This window comes from Delphinus delphis, chromosome 7 (assembly GCF_949987515.2).
Source record: "Delphinus delphis chromosome 7, mDelDel1.2, whole genome shotgun sequence".
Classification (NCBI taxonomy): domain Eukaryota; kingdom Metazoa; phylum Chordata; class Mammalia; order Artiodactyla; family Delphinidae; genus Delphinus; species Delphinus delphis.
Genome location: NC_082689.1, coordinates 13,565,441 through 13,589,230, shown reverse-complemented (window position 1 = coordinate 13,589,230; position 23,790 = coordinate 13,565,441). Strand labels below are relative to the sequence as shown.

General features: G+C 39.8%; 1 protein-coding gene across 6 annotated transcripts in view; it reads right to left on the bottom strand.

Moving 5' to 3' along the window:
- DOCK10 (dedicator of cytokinesis 10) overlaps nt 1–23,790 on the bottom strand; it is a 277,867-nt gene that overhangs the window by 134,894 nt on the left and 119,183 nt on the right. For 5 of the 6 annotated variants that reach the window (XM_060016022.1, XM_060016026.1, XM_060016025.1 and 2 more), the window contains exons 2-3: nt 17,075–17,194; nt 5,457–5,546 (exon numbers count right to left, since the gene is read on the bottom strand). In XM_060016022.1, the coding sequence (XP_059872005.1) occupies nt 5,457–5,546; nt 17,075–17,194 (210 nt within the window). The remainder of the gene's footprint in view (nt 1–5,456; nt 5,547–17,074; nt 17,195–23,790) is intronic. The other variant, XM_060016023.1, reaches the window with a different exon arrangement.

The window sequence follows — 23,790 nt, the reverse complement described above, 5'->3', positions numbered from 1 at the left end:
AGAAGCTCATGAAAGTACAAACAAAACTAAAGGCCTCTAAGAACCCTAGAATATCCTTAGAAGTCTCCAGTGTTGTACTGACCTAGTTTTCAGGCCATCCTTTCGCCAGGGAAAGGAGCTAAACTTGACACCTTTGTTGGATCCAGAGATTGGGGTGTGGTTTCTGATTAGGTCCTGGGATTTCGTCTTTGAGCTGATTGGCCCTACCCCGAAGGCTTACCAGGCAATAAAATGAGCAAAAAAGCTGAAGTTGGCTGGCAACCCAATCCAAGGCCTCGAAAGCCTCAGGTACTAGAGACCCACAGGGGAGAACTAACAACCCCTGGTTCGAGTGAGAGCAATTTTCCACAGCCTAAAGGAGAGAGACTGCAGAAAATCTGGAACACACAAATACTCTATATACCCAAAAAGAGATGCAAGGACCAAGAAAGGAAAGTCCCTAAGATCATGGAAATATTTATAAGTCTATTCAAATTATACTATATTACAAATGATTAAGAATGGATTATGTCAGAGGAACCTAATTGGCTTCTATCATGGACAGAGAAGCCCAGCAGATAGAATCATAAAGCAAAACACATATGGGATTTTGATCTCTCCATATGATATTTTCATGATCAAACTAAAAAAATAATAATAATAATAAAAGAATCTGATGAAGTCTCTAAGGTGACTACCTAATAACTTGAAGAATTAAGTTGGATTTTAACTTTTAGAGAAAATTTTAGGAAATAGACTCGAGTTGCTTCCAATTCTGGCAGCATTTTTAGATATATTCTAAGTAATTTTTTTTCAAAATACTTTTTAGTTACATAAATTTGTTTGTAACATCACAACAATACAGAATATATACACTGAAAATCAATTTCTACCTCCTTCCTATAATCCCAAACTTGTGAGGTAACCAATGTTATGAGTTTAATGGGCATTTTTTAATACTTTTTCTAGGCTTACATAACATATTTACATATTCACATTTTTTTTTAACTCTCCAATGATATACTGTGTATTCTGCAGCTTACTTTCTTCTCTTAACAGCATATCATGGGCATTCCAATTAATACACTTAAATGTATGTAATTTTTTTCCATTAGTTATTATTATAAAATATAGATGTGCCAAAATATATTCAACCCCACCCTTATCAACTGATATTACAAATTGTCTGGTGCTGCAATACTCATGCTTGTAATTGTATTTTTATGCTTTAGTGTTTGTTTTTCTAATATTCATGTTGCATACTTATATGTATGACTTACAAAAGATACATTTGAATATCTCAAGGGGTGGGATAGGGAGGGTGGGAGGGAGGGAGACACAAGAGGGAAGAGATATGGGAACATAATGTATATGTATAACTGATTCACTTTGTTATAAAGCAGAAACTAACACACCATTATAAAGCAATTATATTCTAATAAAGATGTTAAAAAAAAGATACATTTGAATATCTCAAAAGGCTATAGACATGTGAGAATTACAAACACTGTGTTATAGTGTTTATTTCCCTATAGTCTTACTATCACTAAATGATATTCAACTTAAATTTTTCTTCATTCAGATATTATACATCATTTTTGTTTTAATTTGTATTCTTATGATTACAAGTGTAGCTGGGCAATATTTTTTGAGTTTTTTTAAGCTAATTAATTTATTTTTGGCTGCATTGGGTCTTCGTTGCTGCGTGTGGACTTCCTCTAGTTGCAGAGAGCGAGGGTTACTCTGCTTTGCAGTGCGCGGGCTTCTAATTGCGGTGGCTTCTCTTGTTGTAGAGCACGGGTTCTAGGCGTGTGGGCTTCAGTAGTTGTGGCACGTGGGCTCAGTAGTTGTGGCTCGCGGGCTCTAGAGCGCAGGCTTAGTAGTTGCGGCGCATGGGCTTAGTTGCTCCAAGGCATGTGGGATCTTCCCGGACCAGCGCTCGACCCCTGACCCTTGCATTGGCAGGCGAATTCTTAACCGCTGCGCCACCAGGGAAGCCCCGTAGCTGGGCAACTTTGTACACCTCTTGGCCAACTTAGTCTTGCTCTTTTTGAACTTCCTGCTTCTATCTTTTTGCTCATGTTTTCTTGGGTTATTTACCTTTTCTTATTAACTTGTAGAATTTTGAGTATTAGGAATGTGTGTGGGGCGGTGTGGCGAAAGAACATGAGTTGCAAATGAGTTCACTAACTATTTTTTTTTGGCTTGATTTATGTTCCATTCATCATAAAAATTTAAGACTTTTGTTAAATGTGTTCATTTTTCCATAACTTTCCACTAAAAGAATGTTTTCCTACGTTTTTATAACTTGCGTTTCTAAAATTAAGATTTTAAAAATTCATCTGGAATTAATTTTTACATGTACTGTGACATACAACTCTAACTTTATTTTTGTCCAAAATGGATAGCCAAGTGGTATTTGTTGAATTGTCTACCCTTCCCCAGAGAATCTGGAGTGCCATATTTACCATTTACTAAGTAACCATATGCACTTGGAACTGTTTCTTGATACTCTGTTTCATTTCACTGGCTTATTTTTTTTAATTTCAGAAGACAGGAAAAGATGGAGTCTCTATTTTTTAAAGCTAACTTTTCTCTAATACCAAAGGAAAAAAGAAAACTAGAGCCAAAATTTCACTCATGAATATAAATGCAAAAATTTGAAAAAATTAGCAATTCTGATGTAGTAAAATATTAAGGTAATAGTACAACTTGAACAAGAAAGTTTATACCAGAAACACAAGTATGCATTCATAGGACAGCAACCTATTAATTTTATTACAGTGATAAATTCAAGAAAAAAGCTATTATGTCAATAGGCTGAATATGAATTTCACAGCATAGGGTAGCCAGTCTTTATAAGCACTGTGGAGACCAAGAAAGGCCCTTCTTAAACATGATAAAGACCAAGAAAGACCCTTCTTAGACAGTTCTTTTGTATTTGAAACTGTCAGAAAACACCAAATCAAGAATAAGACAATATGCCTGATGTTAGCATTATCATTCAATATTGTTTTAGAGTTATTAGATAATAAAATAAGATAAAAATCAAAGAAACAATATACTTATTAGAAAAAAAGAAATTTAAAATATTTTTGCAGATGATGTGACTACACATCTAAAAATTTAAAAAAAAACAAACTATTAGGACCAGAGAGTTTAGTAAGCTAGTTATCCATATTTCAAAATCAATACCTTTTAAAAAATATCAGCAATGAACAGTAAGGAAAGGAAATGGGTTTTAAAAACTCTACTCACGTTTGCAACAAAACTATAAAATACATAGAAATAAACAACAACAAAGTTAAAGATCTTTATGAAGAAAGTGAAACATTTTAGTAAAAAACACATAAAAAGACCTAGTTAAATATTCCCTGTTAGGCATTCAATATCATAAACATTTCAAATCTTACCTAAGTCAACACATATTTCCTGCAGGACTTTGCAGACCTGGTCTCAATGATTCTGATTTGCTTGTGTAGACAATGATTTACCAACTCTTTTTTCTTTCTTTCTTTTTTTAAACAGTGATGCCCTACTAGATATTAAGACTTCCTCTAAGGCGACTGTAAACAAAATATTATGGCACTGACAAAGCATTTTTATCAGTAAATGTGGAAACAGTATACTCAGATATCCTGATGTTATCTGAATTTGCACTTTTTTTTTTAACCTTCTTAGGAGATGGTGTAAGTCAATGTGAACTTTGAGAAAATAAATATGAAATGATAGAATTGGGAAAAAAAAAGGCAAATCTATGGTAAAGATGATCTGGATTGAATAGTCCAAAATAAAATATGTATGATTAATCAGATTAGGATCAGTATGTACACTAATAAAGCTAGCTTCTACTCGCACAAATATGTTTAAGAGCTGAGAAAGGGTTTTGCTATTTTATGCAGCTTCATTTAAATCCTAATTGGGATACGCTACTTTCTCAGGATTAAAGATGGCATTTAGATCCCACTACTTTCAGTCTGACCTGTGCTGGGCTAAATGATATCATTGCATATTCTGTAAAGGAAGGACTGACTTCGTTTATTCATTCAATAGACATCTACTAAGTAGCTGTTAAGTGTGGGCCCAATCCCTGCCCCAAAGCCACCTGCAGTCTGGTTAGAAGAAGTAGCAGTTTTATAGGCCTCTTCTACACCAACTAAATGCAAGTAGATGCTACACCAACAGACTTTTATCAGTCCCTTTAAGCTGTCCACGTGGTTTTCCCATTAACTATTTCTATAGTTAATACTTGAAAGAAATATCTCTCTTAAAATAGAAAGTCTGTTATCCAAAATTCTCACATACTATGGCCTTTCCTACAACTCAATCTAAACAAGGAAAATAAAATTAAATCTTTTTGTTAAGAATACTCAAATAAGGACTAATCTCCAAAATATACAAGCAGCTCATGCAGCTCAATATCAAAAAACCAAACACTCCAATCCAAAAATGGGCAGAAGATCTAAACAGACATTTCTCCAAAGAAGATATACAGATTGCCAACAAACACATGAAAGGATGCTCAACATCACTAATCATTAGAGAAATGTAAATCAAAACTACAGTGGGGTATCACCTCACACCGGTCAGAATGGTCATCATCAAAAAATCTACGAACAATAAATGCTGGAGAAGGTGTGGATAAAAGGAAACCCTCTTGCACTGTTGGTGGGAATGTAAATTGATACAGCCACTGTGGAGAACAGTATGGAGGTTCCTTAAAAACCTAGAACTACCATATGACCCAGCAATCCCACTACTGGGCATATACCCTGAGAAAACCATAATTCAAAAAGAGTCATGTACCACAAGGTTCATTGCAGCTCTATTTACAATAACCAGGACATGGAAGCAACCTAAGTGTCCATCGACAGATGAATGGATAAAGAAGAGGTGGCACATATAGGCAATAGAATATTACTCAGCCATAAAAAGAAATGAAATTGAGTTATCTGTAGTGAGGTGGATGGACCTATATTCTGTCATACAGAGTGAAGTAAGTCAGAAAGAGAAAAACAAATACCGTATGCTAACGCATATATACGGAACCTAAAAAAAAAAAAGGTTCTGAAGAACCTAGGGGCAGGACGGGAATAAAGATGCAGACGTAGAGAACGGACTTGAGGACATGGGGAGGGGGAACGGTAGGCTGGGACGAAGTGAGAGAGTAGCATTGACATATATACACTATCAAATATAAAATAAATAGCTAGTGGGAAGCAGCCGCATAGCACAGGGAGATCAGCTGGGTGCTTTGTGTCCACCTAGAGGGGTGGGATAGGGAGGGTGGGAGGGAGACGCAAGAGGGAAGAGATATGGGGATATATGTATACATATAGCTGATTCACTTTGTTATACAGCAGAAACTAACACAACATTGTAAAGCAATTATACTCCAAAAAAGATGTTAAAAAAAAAGAACTAAATGGGGTGAAGCGAAGCTTTACAAAATAAAGGACTGGAAGCATTGCATTTACCTCTCTCACCAGTAAACTTTCTGCTTTGTGCTCTGCATCTTCGGGTACTGTTGAGTACAATGTTCGTATGTCCCAAGGAACTGTGGCAGTCTGAGAGGAACAAGGAAAGGAAATTAAGCCTTCCGTCTTAAAGCACTGGGCAGACCACTATACCAAAGGCACAATAAAGAAGTGTATGAGATCTTAGCATTTAAGGATAAGAGAAGACAGAGAAACTTCCATAGTTCTTACCAATTTAATCTCTAGGAGGGAAGATTCAAACCTCTTTGGATTACCACCACTGGCATTACAGTGAGTCCCCCCTGCTCCATGGTTTCAGTTACACATGGTTAACCAGGGTCGAAAAATATTAAGTGGAAACTTCCAGAAATAAACAATTCATAAGTTTGAAATTGTGTGCTGTTCTGAATAGCATGATGATATCTCAAGCCGTCACACTCTGTCCCCAACATCCCATCTCATCGACATCTTCAGGGCTCCATGATCCAGGATGACCCTCCTTCTGATGTATTGTCAGAAAGATAATAAATAGTAGCCTAATACTATGTCACTACATCGTTCAACTCACTTCACCTCATCACCTAGGCATTTATCATCTCCCATCATCACAGGAAGAAAGGTGAGTACAGTATCATAAGATATTGTGATAGAGAAAGAGACCACATTCACATCACTTTTATTACAGTATATTGTTATAATTGTTCTATTTTATTATTAGTTGTCATTGTTAATCTTTTACTCTGCCTAATTTATAAATTAAACTTTATCATAGGTATGTGCGTATAAGAAAAAACAGTATGTAGAGATAGAGTTTGGTACTATCTGAAGTTTCAGGCATCCACTGGGGATCTTGGAATGTATCCCCAGTGTATAAGGGAGGATTGCAATACTGTATTGCAATTACTGTTTTATCTGTGAAGCTCATAATTTTAAGCTGTTTCCTTCCCTGCAGAACACAAAAATTTGGGCATCTGTATATTTTGACTAGTTTATATTGGTATCTTTTTTGTTCTTAATGCTATTGATAGAATACATTTGAAATGAAAAAGAAAACCTACAAAATCTACATTATTTTAATCCTACTGTAAATAATCTCTTGAATATCCACAGGGTAAATTTAGCCCCTTTCAGAAGCCCTGTGTGTGTGTGTGTGTGTGTGTGTGTGTGTGTGTGTGTGTAGCCACTATTATGGTGGGAGAGAAGAAAGGGTACTCAGTAAATCTGGACCTTGAAGAAAATAAGTCATGTTTTTAGCGTCTTTATTTTCACTGAAATAAATAAAACATTTTCAACTTCAATGCTAAACAAACAGCTTTTTATTAAATGAATATACATTAACTAAAAATATAAAGAATCTCTAAATATAAGACATTTAAAACAGAATTCATAGATTGTTTCCCCTGTATATATCTTATGGGATGCCATAAATTGGTAACTTTCCATTAACAGCTACCAGCTTCCTTTAGTCTGTACTCCTTGGGGATTACAAGGATGCTGGGATGATGAGTCTGTTAACATACATGGTACCAACAGTTGGGATCTTTTATTTTGTACATCCCCAAACCCACATGCAAATTCATCAGCATTTCTAAAGCACAAAATAAGGTTTATTTGAACTGTTCTAGATGAAGGGCATTTTTTTCTAGACCAATTATTAAAACAGATGAGAGTCTTAAAACCCATCCTTACTTTTGGGAAGGAGAGGGGTCCAGGGAATTTAGTCTTCTGAGGTCACAGCTGCAGCTGCAGGCTCTGCCACCAAGGGCAGCATCGTTCTTTTTCTTCCAATCCTAGCCTCATATTTTCTTCAAATCCCCTTTTCTCTTCACTCTTGATATAAGCTCCTCGTGGGAAAGAAATTTGGTCTGTTTTGTTCATCGCTATAACCTCAGTGCCTGGTTGGGTGCTCAGTACTTACTTGTTGAGTGTGTTGAATGTGTGTGAGTATGTAAATGTGCATTCTGTGTATGCATGTGGTGGGTGGGTGGTGTGCGTCTGTGTGAGCTTGTGTGGTTGCATGTAGCGTGTAAGTATGTCTGTGTGAATGTGTGTGTGTGGTGTGTGCCTGGTGTGTGAGTGTGATCATGCAGGAAGGTATGCTGTACTTGATAGCGTGTGTTTGTGTGCATGGCGAGTGTGTCTGTCATGTGTGAGCGTGTGTCTGTCATGTGTGAGCATGTATATGTGCATGTGTGAGTGGGTGTGGTGTGTGGGTATATCTGTGCGTGTGGGCGTGCACGCATGTACGTGCATATTGGGAGGATGGGATTTGGACACTGAAACAGGAAGAATGTCATGTGATTCTAACAGGATCAGAGGACAAAAATAATGATCAGAGGACAAAAAAATAATAAGAAAACTGTAATCAAGATACATTATATGGCAAAAATAAATGCTCATCTTGAAACACAGATACAGAGCCCCTCGGTCAGTGCATCTGCCCCAGGATTTGACTGCGGTTTGTGTGAAGAGAGTCTGGAAGTGCTCGCAGGACATGGCTGTCGATTTAAGCCAAGTATAGATACACGCACAGGGAACCATTACCTCCCACGTGAAGCGTGCTGGAGCCAGTTTAGGATTTATTATTATCTAGATTTTACATTTTTGATTCCTTTTGAATTTCCTTTTGCTAATTGCATCTTTTATGTTATTCACTCTGTTAGAAGATAAACAGTAAATAAACTCTATTGAAAGGTTGGAGTAGAAGACGAAAATCCATGCCTAAACTGAGCTTTGGGGTTTATTGCTGGATTTCAGTTGTCTGGGGATAACTTATTTCCTGTTTGGACAGATAATTTGCAGATACACAGTGTAACTTGATGCGTTTCCAGCGAACATTACATATTGTGATCTACTGACAAGATTAAGGATTTTTTTCCTCCAATTGAAAAAATTTTCTATATTTCAGTCATTATTTTATAATAAAATTTTTATATAAAAAAGCAAAAGATTCCTCTTTTTCATTATCTACCACAGTTTATTGATTTCTTGCCTTTAAAAAAATAATAGCTGCTCTAAAATACTCTAAGTCTGATGGAGAGTAAAGGGGCCCAAAGTTTAGTTTCCTGTTTAGTTATACCATAAACCTATCATCCCACTAAGATCAAGTACTCTGTGGTGTAGTTCAATAGAGTGAATACTGTGCTGGTTTAAGAAGGTTTTTGTTTTGTTTTGTTTTGTTTTTTCTGGAAGGTGGGCTCAGGTTTCCAGTAATAATAATTACATGACTACCTGATTTGTGATGCCACAGAGTAAAGATTAGGGTCCCAAATACACAGGCTAATGCTCATATTCAATATATGAGATTGGAAGTTCCTTCAATTTGGGGTAATAAAAATGAATCATAGGTACAATGGTTATGTGTGATCCCTGATGACCTCTAGTTATGAGATGATGTTGATTCTTTGCTAAATAAGGCAGCTGGGGCTGAATCACCCTCATGTAACCATGTGATAAATCTGAAACAATATTTTACAACATGCACATCTAATACCTTGCACAGAGTACACAAATACAAGAAAAGGAATACATGTATAATAACATGCTATAGTTAACCTCAGTTATAGTTTGTCATAATGCTGGAGAACTTGCGTGAAAAAGCAGAAGGGCTCCATACAATTTCACCTTTAAGAACTGTATTGCTTCTACTCATTTTTGATTCCTTTTGTTTTCATTTTTTAATTGGAGTATAGTTGATGTATAATATTACGTAAGTTACAGGTGTATAGCATAGCGACTCACAAGTTTTAAAGGTTCTATTCCATTCACAGTTACTACAAAATACTGGCTATATTCCCTGTGTTGTACTATATACATCCTTGTAGCTTATTTATTTTATACACAACAGTCTGTACCTCTTAACCCCCTAACCCCATCTTGATCATTTTACATTTCTTTCATGTATCTCTGCTGAAGCAAAAATAAATCGATCAAATAGGAAAAAAGTATACAGAGTCACATTTGTTAAGTAAGGGAATTAACATGGTTACAAATAATTTCTTTTCTGAGAATTAGATGCTTTCCGACCACTACAAATTGCCTTGGCCACAACAGACTTCCTGTTCTCTTTAATAAACCCTCTGGTCGACGATCAGTAGAGCTCAATAGCATGAGACGGATCTGAGACTGCACTGGAACGCAGCCGAGCTGCTCATCGGGTGGGAGAGTCTCATAAGGGCCTATTGTCCAGAGATTAGGCATCTGGAAATAAAAACTGTCCTTTTATTTATGAAATGAGGCATGCAGACCTGTGTTTGTAGTTTCAGGTCCATGACATTCAGACATCACCCACGGCAGCCCTGACACTCTCTGATTCTTTCTACTCTGCAGTGGGTAGTCTTTGGGGCTTTGTCACAGCTACCATGCTGCTGGCTAAAATGACTACAGAAGACTTCATTCCAAGCACATAGGGGCCATGTCTCAATTGGCCAAAGGCCACCGTCAAAGTCTAAAAAAGAAGTTGCTTTTCCTATGTTGGAGCTGAGCAAAGCTCCCTCTGACGGTATTGTAGATCCCAGCTGCTCAAAAAAGAGGACAAAAATGATGGTGTTTAGAGTAACCCATCATTCTGAGCTCGAGAAGCCAACAAACCTCACAATAAGGGCTATTAACTAACACTTTGTGGTCAATTCCAACGTAAGCGTGTGTTTAAAAGTAATCTTCACCTAAATTTCTCAAATTAAGACACTGATACTGGTTTCTATCCTGGTAGAGCAGACACTTATACTACATTGGTTGCTTGAAAAACATTTTTTATCCCATTCAGAAGAGTATTGCGATTTTATTTTTTTACATACATGAGAATTCACATGAATACTTTCATTGTGCTTTAAGGGAAAGGTCCTTCTTGTTTTGCACGAATAGTGAGCAGTTGCCCATAACTGGACCCTAGTCATGATCCAGCCAAGTCAAGCATGGTGATTCATCCATCATAGTGTTTAAGTATATAATTAGGGAACCTTGGAGACCTGTTTCAAGACATTTTAGTCTTGGACAGGCAAACCACGGAGCAAGTCACTTCCCTTCTTTTTGCTGTGCTTCATTTTCCAGGCTCCAAAATGTGTCTCACCTCCTCCATGGTGGTAAGGATGAAACGTTTTACATATGGAAAAATGTGAGTATTCATAGAACACACGGTTCCAACAACAGGAATATACTTATTGCACCAAGGTCTCCCCTTGGCAAGGACTCAGAGGCTGTGGTCTGAGCTCACTCTCCAAGGAGGTACGGCGAAGAAGCCTGCTCCATGTGAGGCCTGCAGATATGCCCTCATGAGCAGCAACAGGCCTAAGACGTGAGCCAACCCACCGCAGCCAAGCCGCCAGGGCACCTTTTCCCGTGGCTGCGGGCATTCTTTCTTCCGCGCTGGGCTCAGGCCTGCACATACCTTGCCGTGCTCCTACTCTCAGAAAACCCTTTTCTTTCCTTGTTCTTTCCTAATCTCAGGTTTGACAAAGATGCCACCTTCTTTTGAAAGTCTTCTCTAATTCATCCAACATACATCTTCTCTTCTCAGCATTATATCGTTTACTGTCTGTATTACCCATGAAGTCTGCAGCTTAACTGTAGAATATTGTAGAACCCAAAGCTCTGCAAGTGATTAATTCAGCCAGTCATGTTACGTGTGTGTACTCTTGTATGTAAGCACGCCACATTAAATCTGCTTTCGTGATAAAATGTAACTATATATGAAATGTTTTGCCATGTTTTTTTGTTTTTTTCTGTTTTTTTTTTTTGCGGTACGCGGGCCTCTCACTGTTGTGGCCTCTCCCGTTGTGGAGCACAGGCTCCGGACGTGCAGGCTCAGCGGCCATGGCTCACGGGCCCAGCCGCTCCGCGGCATGTGGGATCTTCCCGGACCGGGGCACGAACCCGTGTCCCCTGCATTGGCAGGCGGACTCTCAACCACTGCGCCACGAGGGAAGCCCCGAAACTGTTGTTTTTTAAAATAGATCTTTACTGGAGTATAATTGCTTCACTATACTGTGTTAGTTTCTGTTGCACAGCAAAGCGAATCAGCCCTATACATCCACATGTCCCCATATCCCCTCCCTCGTGAGCCTCCCTTCCACCCTCCCTATCCTACCCCTCCAGGTCATCGCAAAGCACCAAGCTGATCTCCCTGTGCAAACTGTTCTTTAGCTCTTGTTTTCCTTTCTTACTCTCCTTGCCTATTTCGTGAAGCCACAATCTGGTGAGTAAGTTCTTTATTTTTTGGTCTTAAGTTTCTATTACTACCAGCTTCAAAAAGAAAAATGAGAAAAACAAGAGCAGCAAATACAATTACTGAAGGAGTGCATGTTTTTGAAATGAATGAGTTAATAAATGCATCTGGACGGCTTATTCCAAGTAATCATTACGATGCAAGCAGTACAGAAGATCACACTGCTTTTCCCCAGAACCCACGCACCAGAGGAAGAGTTTCTACCTCGTGGGCCAAGAAAGAGGAAAATGCTTCTACTTTGGTTTCTTAATCTGGAAGAAGACGATTTCCATTCAATGTTCAACAATCTTTATTGAATGCCCATGAGCCAGACGTTGTGTTGGGTACTTAAAATGCAGATAGGAATTGATTTCTCCCTTGCCTAGTAACAGAAAACAAGTGAATAAGTACAGGGTGCTACAGGGAGGAAATCAGCCTTTGTTGATAGCAGCTAAGTACCAGTCACTGTATCGGATGGAATGAGCCTCTGGGGAAAGGGATCCCGAACTCAGCGCTGTTGTTTTAAGGTGATGTGTTAAGTTGTGTCAAAGAGGAAAGTATCGTATTAATGATCTCAAGAAACACCAATGACTTCATTCTCTTTATTCTCAAATTTCATTTCAGAATAGCCTTTTTGGTTCCTAAAGGTACTCAAAGTTATAGTCTAAAATAATAACATGCATGTGTCTGAAAGACAACTCGTGAAATAGGTATTCATTTTCCACCTGTTGAGTGCTGAGCGCCGTTCTAGTTGCTGGGGGGTCTTACCATGGTCAAGGCAGGGACACCCTTGTCCTGCTTGGGGTTACTCACTGATGGTGAGAGAGCGAAAAAGCAAACCAAGATCTTCCTTGGTAGTGGTAAGTATTATAAAGAGAAGCAAACAGGGGGATGTGATAGAATAACACAGGGTGGAGGTGGGGTAATGCAGGTTGGAAGTCAGAGATGGTTCTTTGAAGAGGTAGCATCTGAACTGAACCATGAATGGAAGAAACGAACCAGCTGTGCGAGGGGAGTAAAGGCCCCATGGAGGGGGTGGGCTGGGGAAAAGCAGGGAACACAAAGAACGCTAGGTATCTGTGTAGTGACCAAGGGAAATGGGGCTAGGAGAAAACGGCTCAGAGATGATCAGGGGCCAGGTGGGAAGCTGGATTTGACTCTAAAGGCGACGCAAAACCACTGGAAAGTTTTAACTAGAGGCGTGGCGTTATCTGACTTGTATTTCCAAAAGCTTCCGTTGAATAAATCAATCAAGGCAAAGAAGGATGCAGGGAGACCAGTTAAAGACCACTTCTGGGGATCCAGGCAAAAAAGGATGATGATGGCTTGGGCCAGCAGTGTGAATGGAATACTGTCTCGGTAAAAAATAATCTCCTTTACGGGGTATAGAGGACCAGATGAAGACTTTGTTTCTTGTTATTGCTTAACCATAAGCATTCTTAATCAAGTTTAGTGTTCATCCTTCTTAGGGCACACACTCCTTAAACACAGGGCTTTTGTTTTTCTTGTCAGTCTCTCTTGTCTAGAAAGTGCTACTCTATATTCAGCGCCTTGTGGGTGCTGAATAAATACTGATTAAGCAAACCGAATAATGAACCATGTCTACTGCAAGCATGGGCGCTTGGTAACACGGAAACACAGAAGTGAGCTAGATTCTCCCATCCGCAGGGCACAACTGGGAAGGACATTGGAGGGAGGGTGGGGAGTTTGGGGCCGCTCCCCTCCTTCCATCCTGAGATGCTTTGGGATTGGAGTGGCCACTCAATTACTACCTCTCATTGGGTGACTGCTCATATCCCAGAGCATCCTTACTCATTGCTCAAGGATGGGCCTGGGAAACGATACCCTAGCCAGGTGAACAGAAGCCTTGCTGTTGGCGAGCAACACCCCTGAAATGTGATGCAGGCTGTGGATGGAGCAGACTGTGGCAGAAGGCATTTAAAGAAGGGCTTTACTCCACATGGAGGGAGAGGAAGCCCCCCCAAAACGAGCATGGTTGTACTGTATAGCGGGGATCTCCAAATTTCTTCTGTAAAGGGTCAGATAGTAAATCTTTTAGGGCCCTCTCTCTCTGCTGCAATTACTGCACCTCTGTTGTAACTCTGTAGCTGTATCATGAAAGCAGCCATGGACAACAGGTGAATGAATGGGTGTCATTGGGTTCAAGTAAAACTTTATTTATGGATACCAAAATCTGAATTTCATATAATTTTCATGGGTTATAAAATATTCTTTTTTTCCCTTCAACTATTTAATCAATTCTATGAAGAAAATAGAACAGGGTAGTGTTTTAAAAACGTAAAAACCATTCTTAGTTCACGGGACATACGAAATTAGGTAACAGGCCATCCATGAGCCATTGTTTGTCAACCATTCCTCTGTAGAGTAGGAAAGCAGGAAACCAATCCATCTGAATGTTGTTCAAAAACTGGCAACTTTACGTGGTAATAATATTCAATACTCTCCTTTAGTTTGTGAAAATATCATTTCATGGAAATGAAAATTTAGCTGTTTGTCTAACACAATATTTTCTGATGATAGGGTGGCATCAAACGTCTCTTGACCACCTGCCAACTGGGAGCCACGCTGCCAGCCGGTTCCCAGCTTCTTCCACACCCTGTTATGTGCTCTCCATGCAGAGGCCAGATGAGCTTTTAAAAACATGCACCAGGTCACTCGTCCCCCTTCTTGAAACACTCCAGTGACTCGCCACTTGCCTTTCGAATAAGATGCAAATGTCTTATCTTGTCCTTGCCTGACCTCAACTCTGACCACTCTGGCTGTCCACCCAGACCTCTCCTGGGCCTTCAGAGCAGCTTCCTGCGGCCCCAAACCCTCCTTCCTTCCCCAGGCTTTAGCAGGGTTGGTCTTCTTTGGGAATTCAGAGCTCAGCTCAAATGTCAGCTTGTCAGAGGTGCCCTTGATCATCCAGTCCGGCTCAGTTCTTCCCCTCGTTACTTCTATTACTCGGCCCCGTTCATTCTTCATAGAACTGGTCTTTATCTGAATTATCTTGCTAATTAATTTATTTACTTATTTGTTTTTTGCCTGATTCCTCCCACCAGAAGGTAAGCTTCATTAAAACAAGGATATTTCTGTCTAATGGCTGCTGTCTCCCCATTCTGAGATATTTTAATACCTAACATTCGGTATTATACCTTCTATATTTGTTGAATGAATAAAGGAAGGACATCGTGTATGGGGTGATAGAATGTTACGTTCAGAATTGTGCTAGCATGTTACCCCAGTTGGGGATGAGGGTGACTGTGTATGACAGGGTGGGGGGTTGGGTTGGGGTGGAAGACCATGGCCTTGAGAAATGGGCTAGGACCAGACCATGGAGAAGCCGTAGGGAAATACTACAGTGTTTGCCCTTTGTTTTGAAGGCAATGGGGGTGGCCACAGGTGGGTCTTAAGCAAGGCCAAGATAAAAGAATTCAGTGTATTTATTGGAATGTTTACATTGGGAAAATAACAAAGCACTTATTGTATGCTCTGTTTACACAATTAAGGATAGCAAAGGACACAGAGCAATCAGACCAGTCTTAAGTTAAATGAGTGTGGAAAGATGCCAAAAAATGAATTCAAATTCAGTACAAATGTTACATTGCATCTACATGCCTCCATTCTCTTCTTGAGCTGGGGGAACCTGGAGTAGCTTTTGACCGTATTTCTGAGTAACAGAGCTAGAAGAAAAGGGGCTCCAAGTGTCAAGCTGTTTGTGTGTGTGCTGTTTGACAGAAAGAGACTGTTTCAAGGTTTACCCTCGGTCTGAAAGAAAATGAGGATGCAGAATTAAAAAATAAAACGTGGTTCAACTTTGTGCTTGCAGTTCAGGCCCCGTGGCCCCGTCCCACCACGGAAACAAGATTTCTGTCCAAGATAAGCCTGTTTTAAAGTGTGTCAAACACTCAAGCGAGAGACATTTAAAGTCTGAAGAACAGATGGGAAGAGTTTCTTTCTCCTGTCTACAAATCTGTCTCCTTTCTTTCCATCATTCTCGGTACTTGGAACAGAAAATTGTTGACTTCCACACACCTCTTTTTTATTAATTCAAGGAGAAAGGTGAAAAAAATGAACCTTTAGAAACCAGAAGCCAGATCTGCCCCCAAGATAAGAGAAGAAATGGAAGTTTGAGGCTGTTTGAGGAAGTGGAAGCCCTGGGGCCCCAGCAACTCGTCAGAGGTTTCCACTGACAGTGGCTGTGCCACAGGTTACCTCAGAGCTGCTTTTTCATCTGCTTTAAGAAGAACCGAGGGGCAGGACAGCAATAAAGACGCAGACGCAGAGAATGGACTTGAGGACACGGGGAGGGGGGAAGGGTAAGCTGGGACGAAGTGAGAGAGTGGCATGGACATATATAAACTACCAAACATAAAATAGATAGCTAGTGGGAAGCAGCTGCATAGCACAGGGAGATCAGCTTGGTGCTTTGTGACCAAGAGGGGTGGGATAGGGAGGGTGGGTGGGAGACGCAAGAGGGAGGGGATAATGGGGATATGTGTATACGTATAGCTGATGCACTTTGTTATACAGCAGAAACTAATACAACATTGTAAAGCAACTATACTCCAATAAAGATGTTAAAAAAAAAGAAAGAAATTATATCCAACCACACACACACACAAAAAAGATGTTCATTTTTGTGATGTCTGAGACTACCTTTCTCTTACAAAAAAAGGAAAGGTTACCATCTGCCCATTGAGATCTCTGTTTATATAGATATTCACTAACAAATTAAACATGCTTCAGATGACCACAGATGGAACGCTTGGGACACAGGCATGCTCATCACCATAACTTTACTGTGCTTGTCTCCAAAATGAATTTCCTTTTTATTCATTCCCTGCACCACCCTCTGGAGTGTTCTGTGTGCCAGTGAGCATCACCCTAAATGGGACACATCTCAGATCACAAATCCTTCCGTGAAGATGCGCCTGCCTACCTTTCCTTGCCCACAAGGCTAAGCAAGGGACAACCACGATTAAGGGTGATTTTTAAGACCTACATCTTTTGTGCCCCCGCCTCTGCCTTTGGTTGGTTCCAGTTGCTTGGAAGCTTTCAGTTACAAATGGCCTAAGGGAGGAAGTGTTCTGTGAGGCTAGGTAAGTGGTTAGAAACCAAGATACTGGCAGGGACAATAGTACCACCTGGAGCCAGGCAGCTCCCCATGCCCCTTCCATCCCGGGTGGCCACAGTTATCACTGAGCCTCCAATCTTCCAACTTTAGAAGACCTTGGGCACTTTCTATACTGGATATGCATTCCATCTGTGATGACAGTGATGTAGGGTGACCACAGGAAGAGGGCTGAGCTCCCCAAATCTATAAGGAAAGACAGCGACACAATTTGGGAGGATCTACTATCACCTTGTGGGGCCCTCCTGAACTTAGATGGCTGGAAAAGACAACACTTACTGAAAAGTCGTCACTGGGGAAGAACAGGAGATCTCGAAGGGGATCATTCTGATAGGTCTTTTCAAGTTCTTCAATGACAGTTTCATAATCCAAAGGCTGGAGAAGCCTGGGCTTTTCTTGCTGTAGACAAAGAAAATATTGTATTAACCACTGAAACGGAGAATCTTGCTTTTTCTCAACATCTGGTTGGATTTCATTTCTTAGAATCACCAAAGCTCTGATATCGTGCAACCCTTCTAAGAGAGTCATGGAGACTCCAGGCATTTGGGGCAAAGCCACATAACTATTATTTCCAGATCTGAAATAATATGAGAAGATCTTGAAATACCTGACATCTCACTCAGTAATTTAAGCGCCAAGCCTCCAGTGCACATGGCGTTCAGCCTTGTCACATCCACAGAGTAGATGTTTATGTAAACCTGATCTTTGTTAATGTGGAGAAAGGCCTTCTCCTTACTTGCTATAGTATTATGATGATTATCATCAATTTTCGTGAATTAGATACTTCCTTGTGAGGTCTACTTGGGTCTATTTTAAGCTGTTGGCTCCCTGCTAGCAATCAAAGTAACACAGACTGTCTTCGTCGTCACTGAAACTTGGATCCTGTGTCAGGATTAATTGCTTGGCTCTGAGCCTCTTTGCCAATATAGAGAGAAGTTGGGTAATTCTTTAGTAGGATTGAACAACACAGTTAATATGGAAACAGTGTGCTGAAAACGGAGAAGAGTCTGAAAAAATAGCTAGATAATCTCACCACATTAAACTCCTAAAGCCAAGGGGAAAGACACCTCCCTCAAAGAAGCTGCCCAAGAGATATTTAAGATGCCAGTGGGAGAAAGGTGGTTGTTTCATTCTACAGTTGATATGTTTACGCCAAACTGTATAGAGCTCACAAAGTGAGAAAGATGGAGCCCAAAATAAATAATAAAATATTACTGAAGACTAAGTACACAGTCTAAGTTCCCTTAGCCCTTGGATGAAGCATTCATGCAGCCTAAATAAAAAAGGATCATTGTTTGGATTATTTTTGGGCTCCTGGAAGCTGGAGTGGTCAACGTGAAATCTGCATGCTAAAGTGATCTCATAAATGAAAAAAAAAATATTTTATTTTTCACGTCAATGACATCAGCAGACACTTTCCCACCAACCCCACCCCTCCCCGCTCTGCAAAGCCCACAGATTTAGCTTCAACTTCTAAAGCCTTCTTTGGAGGATCTCTGCTGGTAAAGCTCCAGAAACTGTTACCAACATTTTAATAATTGCTAATGAGCTCCTCAAAGCAGCAGTCAATGTTTTTTTCCAACTATAAAAAACAAAACAAAATGTAACACGGTGGGCCAACAACATGGATTTCCATGTACTTTCTGCACCGAAACAGAACAAAAACAAACCCATTTTACAAATGCTTGAGTAAACTGAGGATGATGAAAGGTGAATATCCTCTCTGGAAGGGCCCTTCAATGAGGATTGCTGATTTAGCAAATAAAAACGCAGGACTTCACGCTTGGAGGAAAGAAGAAATTTAGTTGCCCAACATAATCCATTTAGTGAAAGCTGTGAGACATTCAATATTTGCAAGTAGAAGATACAGAGACACTATGGCATGATGGGTAATTGAAAAAAAAGCACTTCTTGCATCCTTTCCCTGCCTTTTGATATAATTATTCTATTTTAGACTTCTTTTAGGTTCCAATTCCCTATTTTCCCAGGCAAAAATTAATTCCAAGAAGCACAGATTGATAGCTCAAGAGGCAAATGCAGGCTGCAGACGTTTGTTTTGGCTCACTTATCTTAATGATTTTAGTTGTCTTTGAATGTCTTTGAGTAGTGGTATTTCACTCCAGGTCAGCAACAGACCTCAGTAGCCTATCACCTCTTACCCTGCAATGTCACATGTAAAAAACCTTTTTTTTAACTTTTTATTTTATATCGGAGTATAGTTGATTAACAATGTTGTGGTAGTTTCAGGTGTACAGCAAAGTGATCCAGTTATACATATAAATGTATCTATTCTTTTTCAAACTCTTTTCCCATTTAGGTTGTTACATAATACTTAACAGAGTTCCCTGTGCTATACAGTAGGTCCTTGCTGGTTATCCATTTTAAATATAGCAGTGTGTACATGTCAATCCCAAACTCCCTAACTATCCCTTCCCCCCACCCTTGCTCTCCTGGTACCCGTAAGTTCATTCTCTAAGTCTGTGAGCCTGTTTCTGTTTTGTAAATAAGTTCATTTGTATCACGATGTCACATTTATAATATATTACCAGCTGCCCCAATAAGCCTTCAAGTCGGAAACACCTGGCTTATTCTGGAATCTCTTTTCCCTCCCTTAATATTGTGTTTGTGTATGGGACGTAGCAAATAAAACAGAATGCATTGTAAAACGGTCAGGAAGCGCTTATCTCCGCCATCGAGTTGGTTGGTAAGCCCCATTTCCTCACTGTTTCTTCAGCTCAAGTGTCTGATGTCCTTCTACCAACAGCTCAGGATGTGATTACTAACACTTGCCCTTTTCTCTCCCTTCTTCACACCAACACGCACAGGAGTGTGGGAGTGTGGCTCAGTGTGCGCTGGGATTTATAGGTTTAACTACTGTCAGCAATCCCCCGACCCCTGACCAGCCTCCTCCCATGACTGGTGACTGTTTAATGAGGTGTGCATCCGCCACAAAAACAGGAGTGCCCCTGTGGCCTCTGTCCTTCTGCACAGCCCCTTCCGGTGCCCCTCACCAGATCTCTGAGCTGGGTGGAGGGCTGTCCTGGCAATCATGCCCATTCCCACTCACCCTTCACAGCACCTGCCCCAGAATCTGGGCCTGGGCCAGAGGGGCAGGGGAAAGAGGAGGCATTAGTAGGAAAAAAAAAAAAAAATAGAAAAAAATATGAACAGACTCAGCTTTGGGATTTCCAAACACAAAAGAAATTATATATGAAATTATATCTCTACCACATGCGATGGAAAGACTTCGTTTGCTTTTCCCAAAGAAATAAAATGGAGAAAGCCTCAAAAAAAAAAGGCAAATGACATAAGGATGTTTTAGAAGGCCTTCTACAGTCTTGTTCTCACTATCATTTTTTTTTTTTTTTTTGCGGTACGCGGGCCTCTCACTGTTGTGGCCTCTCCTGTTGCGGAGCACAGGCTCTGGACGCGCAGGCTCAGCGGCCATGGCTCACAGGGCCTAGCTGCTCCGCGGCATGTGGGATCTTCCTGGACCAGGGCACGAACCCGCGTCCTCTGCATTGGTAGGCGGATTCCCAACCACTGCGCCACCAGGGAAACCCCTCACTGTCATTTTAATTTTATCTCCCATTAGTCGAAAACTTGAGCGTTAATAAACAACCGCAGGTCAAGACCTTCAAAGATCTTTCTATTTATTTATTTACTTACTTACTTGTTTATTTATTTTTACTAGGGCCTAAACTCCACCTAAAATGAATCCCACCTAAATTAGTACAATAGGAAAATCAGAGTTCACAAGTCACTGGTTATTAATAAAACCACAGGAAATCTAAATCCTAAACTCTCCTTGATACACACAATAAATGGCATACCCTGTAAGCACCTGTTGGAAGGTATATTTTTAGTTATTCACTTCAGGCTATGACATGCCAGCCAATTAACGAAGGAGGTTTACTAAGCCCTTCCTGTTTAAAATGTTGCACTGAGGTTATCCTGACTTGGGGCTGCAAAGCCTAGCAGATCTGCTTCATATCATTTTTTAAGTTTTGACCTCTGGGGGATAAGTAAAATTCTATCTTTCCAGGGAATATGTTAAATAGTGTGCAACGTTCAAGATATTCAATGTTTCATAATTTGGGGAATATGAGGTTCATAAATAAAAATAATAGTGATATCTTCCACAGTACCTAGAGCTTAGAATTTGGCAATGCTCGCCAAGGATGCTTTATGCATCTGTGATGGTGAGAATCCAGGCTATGCAACCAGTAGTCTTCTCTGGAGCAAGAGAGCTGTCAGTTCCATGTTTTGGTCAAAGAGACAGATGTATACAAAGATGATGGGATCGGTTAATTTCTCACTACTGCTCCTTACAGAGATTTTGAGTGAAACTGGGAACTGAGAAGCATTGATTTACAGCTTTACAACAGTTGGGTTGTCCCTCCTGAATTTAATGTGCCTCTTTCCTTTGGAAATGCACCAACTGGGATAAGGTATGTGCCAAGATTACCCTGAATTGGATTGGACTTTTATAGTGCATTTTACTCTTACTCTTTTTCTCTCAAATGAGTCATGAATTTCATTAGCTGTTCTAAAATCACTCCAGGCATGGGAAAAGGCAACCACCAGTGCCCGTCATTATGTGGCAGGGCTGGTGCTGCACTGATGTGGGAATAGGGCTATTCTTTTGATATAGTATTAAGACATTTGTTTGATCTACTCCCCCAGATCCACAGCTCTCTTCCAATTCGACTTCACAGCAGAAGAATGGGCTCCTGTCACAAAAACAAATGCTTTCTTCCCCTCTCCTTATTCCACAACTTCTCATGGAATGCCAACGCAAATCTAAGCCTTGGAATTGGTGAACCTGCCATCTTGGTAACAACCTGAGCTGCCAGGAGCTGTTTACTGGTACGAAACAAGCAGACTGTCCATGCTTTAGCTGAAGACTCTAATTTCAAGAACATGGTGTGCTACCACAAAGGTCTGAATTATTTTCATAATTATAATTCAAAAGCAAATGGATGTAGAAATGACACTGAAGATCTAAGCATTTGAAGTATGTAACACTGAAAAAAGTCAAATGACTACATGATCAACCTAGACATCTCTCCAGAATCTAAGAAATAACCTAGACCACGCAGCCTCGTTTTAGGGAAGTGTGATTATAGGTTTTCTATGTTGAGATGCAACAGAGAGTGTAACATGCACTCTAGAACCAGAATTCCTGGGCTCCTGGTCCTGGCATTGCCACTTACGGGCTATGGAACTTTGGGCATGTTAGAATCTCTGTGCCTTAGTTTCCCAATCTGTAAAATGGACATTTTAGTAGGAGTTAGATCATAGGACTGAATGAGGTAATATCTGTTATGCTCTTAGAACAAAACTATACCCATAGTACTCATTACATAAGTGTTAAGTAGATAAAGGCTGTGAGTTTTAAATTTTCACTAGTCATGGATTTAAGGCACCTGTATTGTAAATTTAATGTGTACAGAGAGCAAATAATAGGTGCTCAATAAATATCTGTTGAGTAAATAAGTTTATATCCTTTCATCCAGGAATTCCTTTTCTGGGACTCTATTTTAAAGAAATAATCACACATGTAATCCAAGAAGTATACAAGGATATCATTGCAATATTACCTTTGTAACAAGATGGAGAAAATACATTCACTTTAATGCAAGAGGGCTAAGAAAGGCAGGCAGGCTGGTGGAGGCTATATCTAAAAGGTGAAGACACCAGAGTTGTTGTTCACAAAAAGCGATTCATATTTTCCAAGAATCGTATGTAGTGGAGAAAGGCTTAGTGCTCTAATGGGCTTTGGGAAGGATACTGAAAATAGGATAGGAGTTGGAAAAGAATCAGTGAAAAATTGTGTGGTACATGCTGTAATTCTCCTTGTAACTCTTCAAATATTCAGTAAAGCTAGTTAGCTCACAACATTTTGCATGTGATTGGCTTTCGTGGGGAAACGTGAGGAGGTTGGGGTCCATGATCAAGATGGCAAGTATTGCTGCAAAGGGAAAGAAGACAATGAAAGGAGGAAGGAAAGGAAGTCAAATGCATCCTGACAATGGTTCTAGATTCACACATATTATGACATTAGAATTGAGTCCAGAATAGCTAGATCTCTGAGGGGTAATAAAGCCTGAAGGACCAGCAGAGCTAAATATGGGAAACAATAAATTATTAAAGGTAAAGAATGATTAGGAAATTATGGCACATCCATTCTAAGAAACAGTACATGCTCATTAAACCTGAGGTTTTAAAGTTTGCAATGACAAGCAAAATTGCTTATGTATTGTTAAGTAAAAGTGGGAATAAATACTGCACACTGAATAACTGCACAAAATTTTTAAAAATTAAAGAAAAGAATTAGAAATCTGTATCCACATATTATCAATTATATTTAGATGGGACTATGATGTTTAGGATTTTGTCATTTTGAATTTTTGCATTTTCCAAATCTTCTGTAATGAACATATATTTCTTTCATCATAGTGAAAAATGAACTTGGCCTTTCAAAACTCTCATGTCTCTGAAAACACTGGGGAGTTGCTTGGTTTTAAAATTGTTTACCCTTTGAAAACACACCAAAGAGGGAAAGTAGAAAAGCACATGAAAGTTCAACCACTAACAACTTGAAGTAATTAAAAAAAGAGAAATAAAACACTGGTGAAAAGAGACCAGGGAAAATAACTACAGATTATGTATGTGATTCTAGAAGCTAATGTCAGCAAGAAAGGGAAGAACAATTAGCAATTTATTAACAAAAGTATTTTGAGCTCTGTAGGGAACCAGAAACATTTGGTAAGTTACTTAAGCAGCTCTGTGCACTGGCCACGCTTGCAAAGGATTAAAAGTCAGAATCTCTAGTTCGAAGTCCAGGGTCTTTTACCTCCCAGCTAAGTAACTTGGACAGTCATTTAAACTGAGACTTAGAGAGACTGACTCAAAGAAATCAAAGGGCAACTTCCTGCTTACAGCAGTGTTGTCATAAGGATCAAAGAGATGAAGTATGTGAGGGTGTTAAG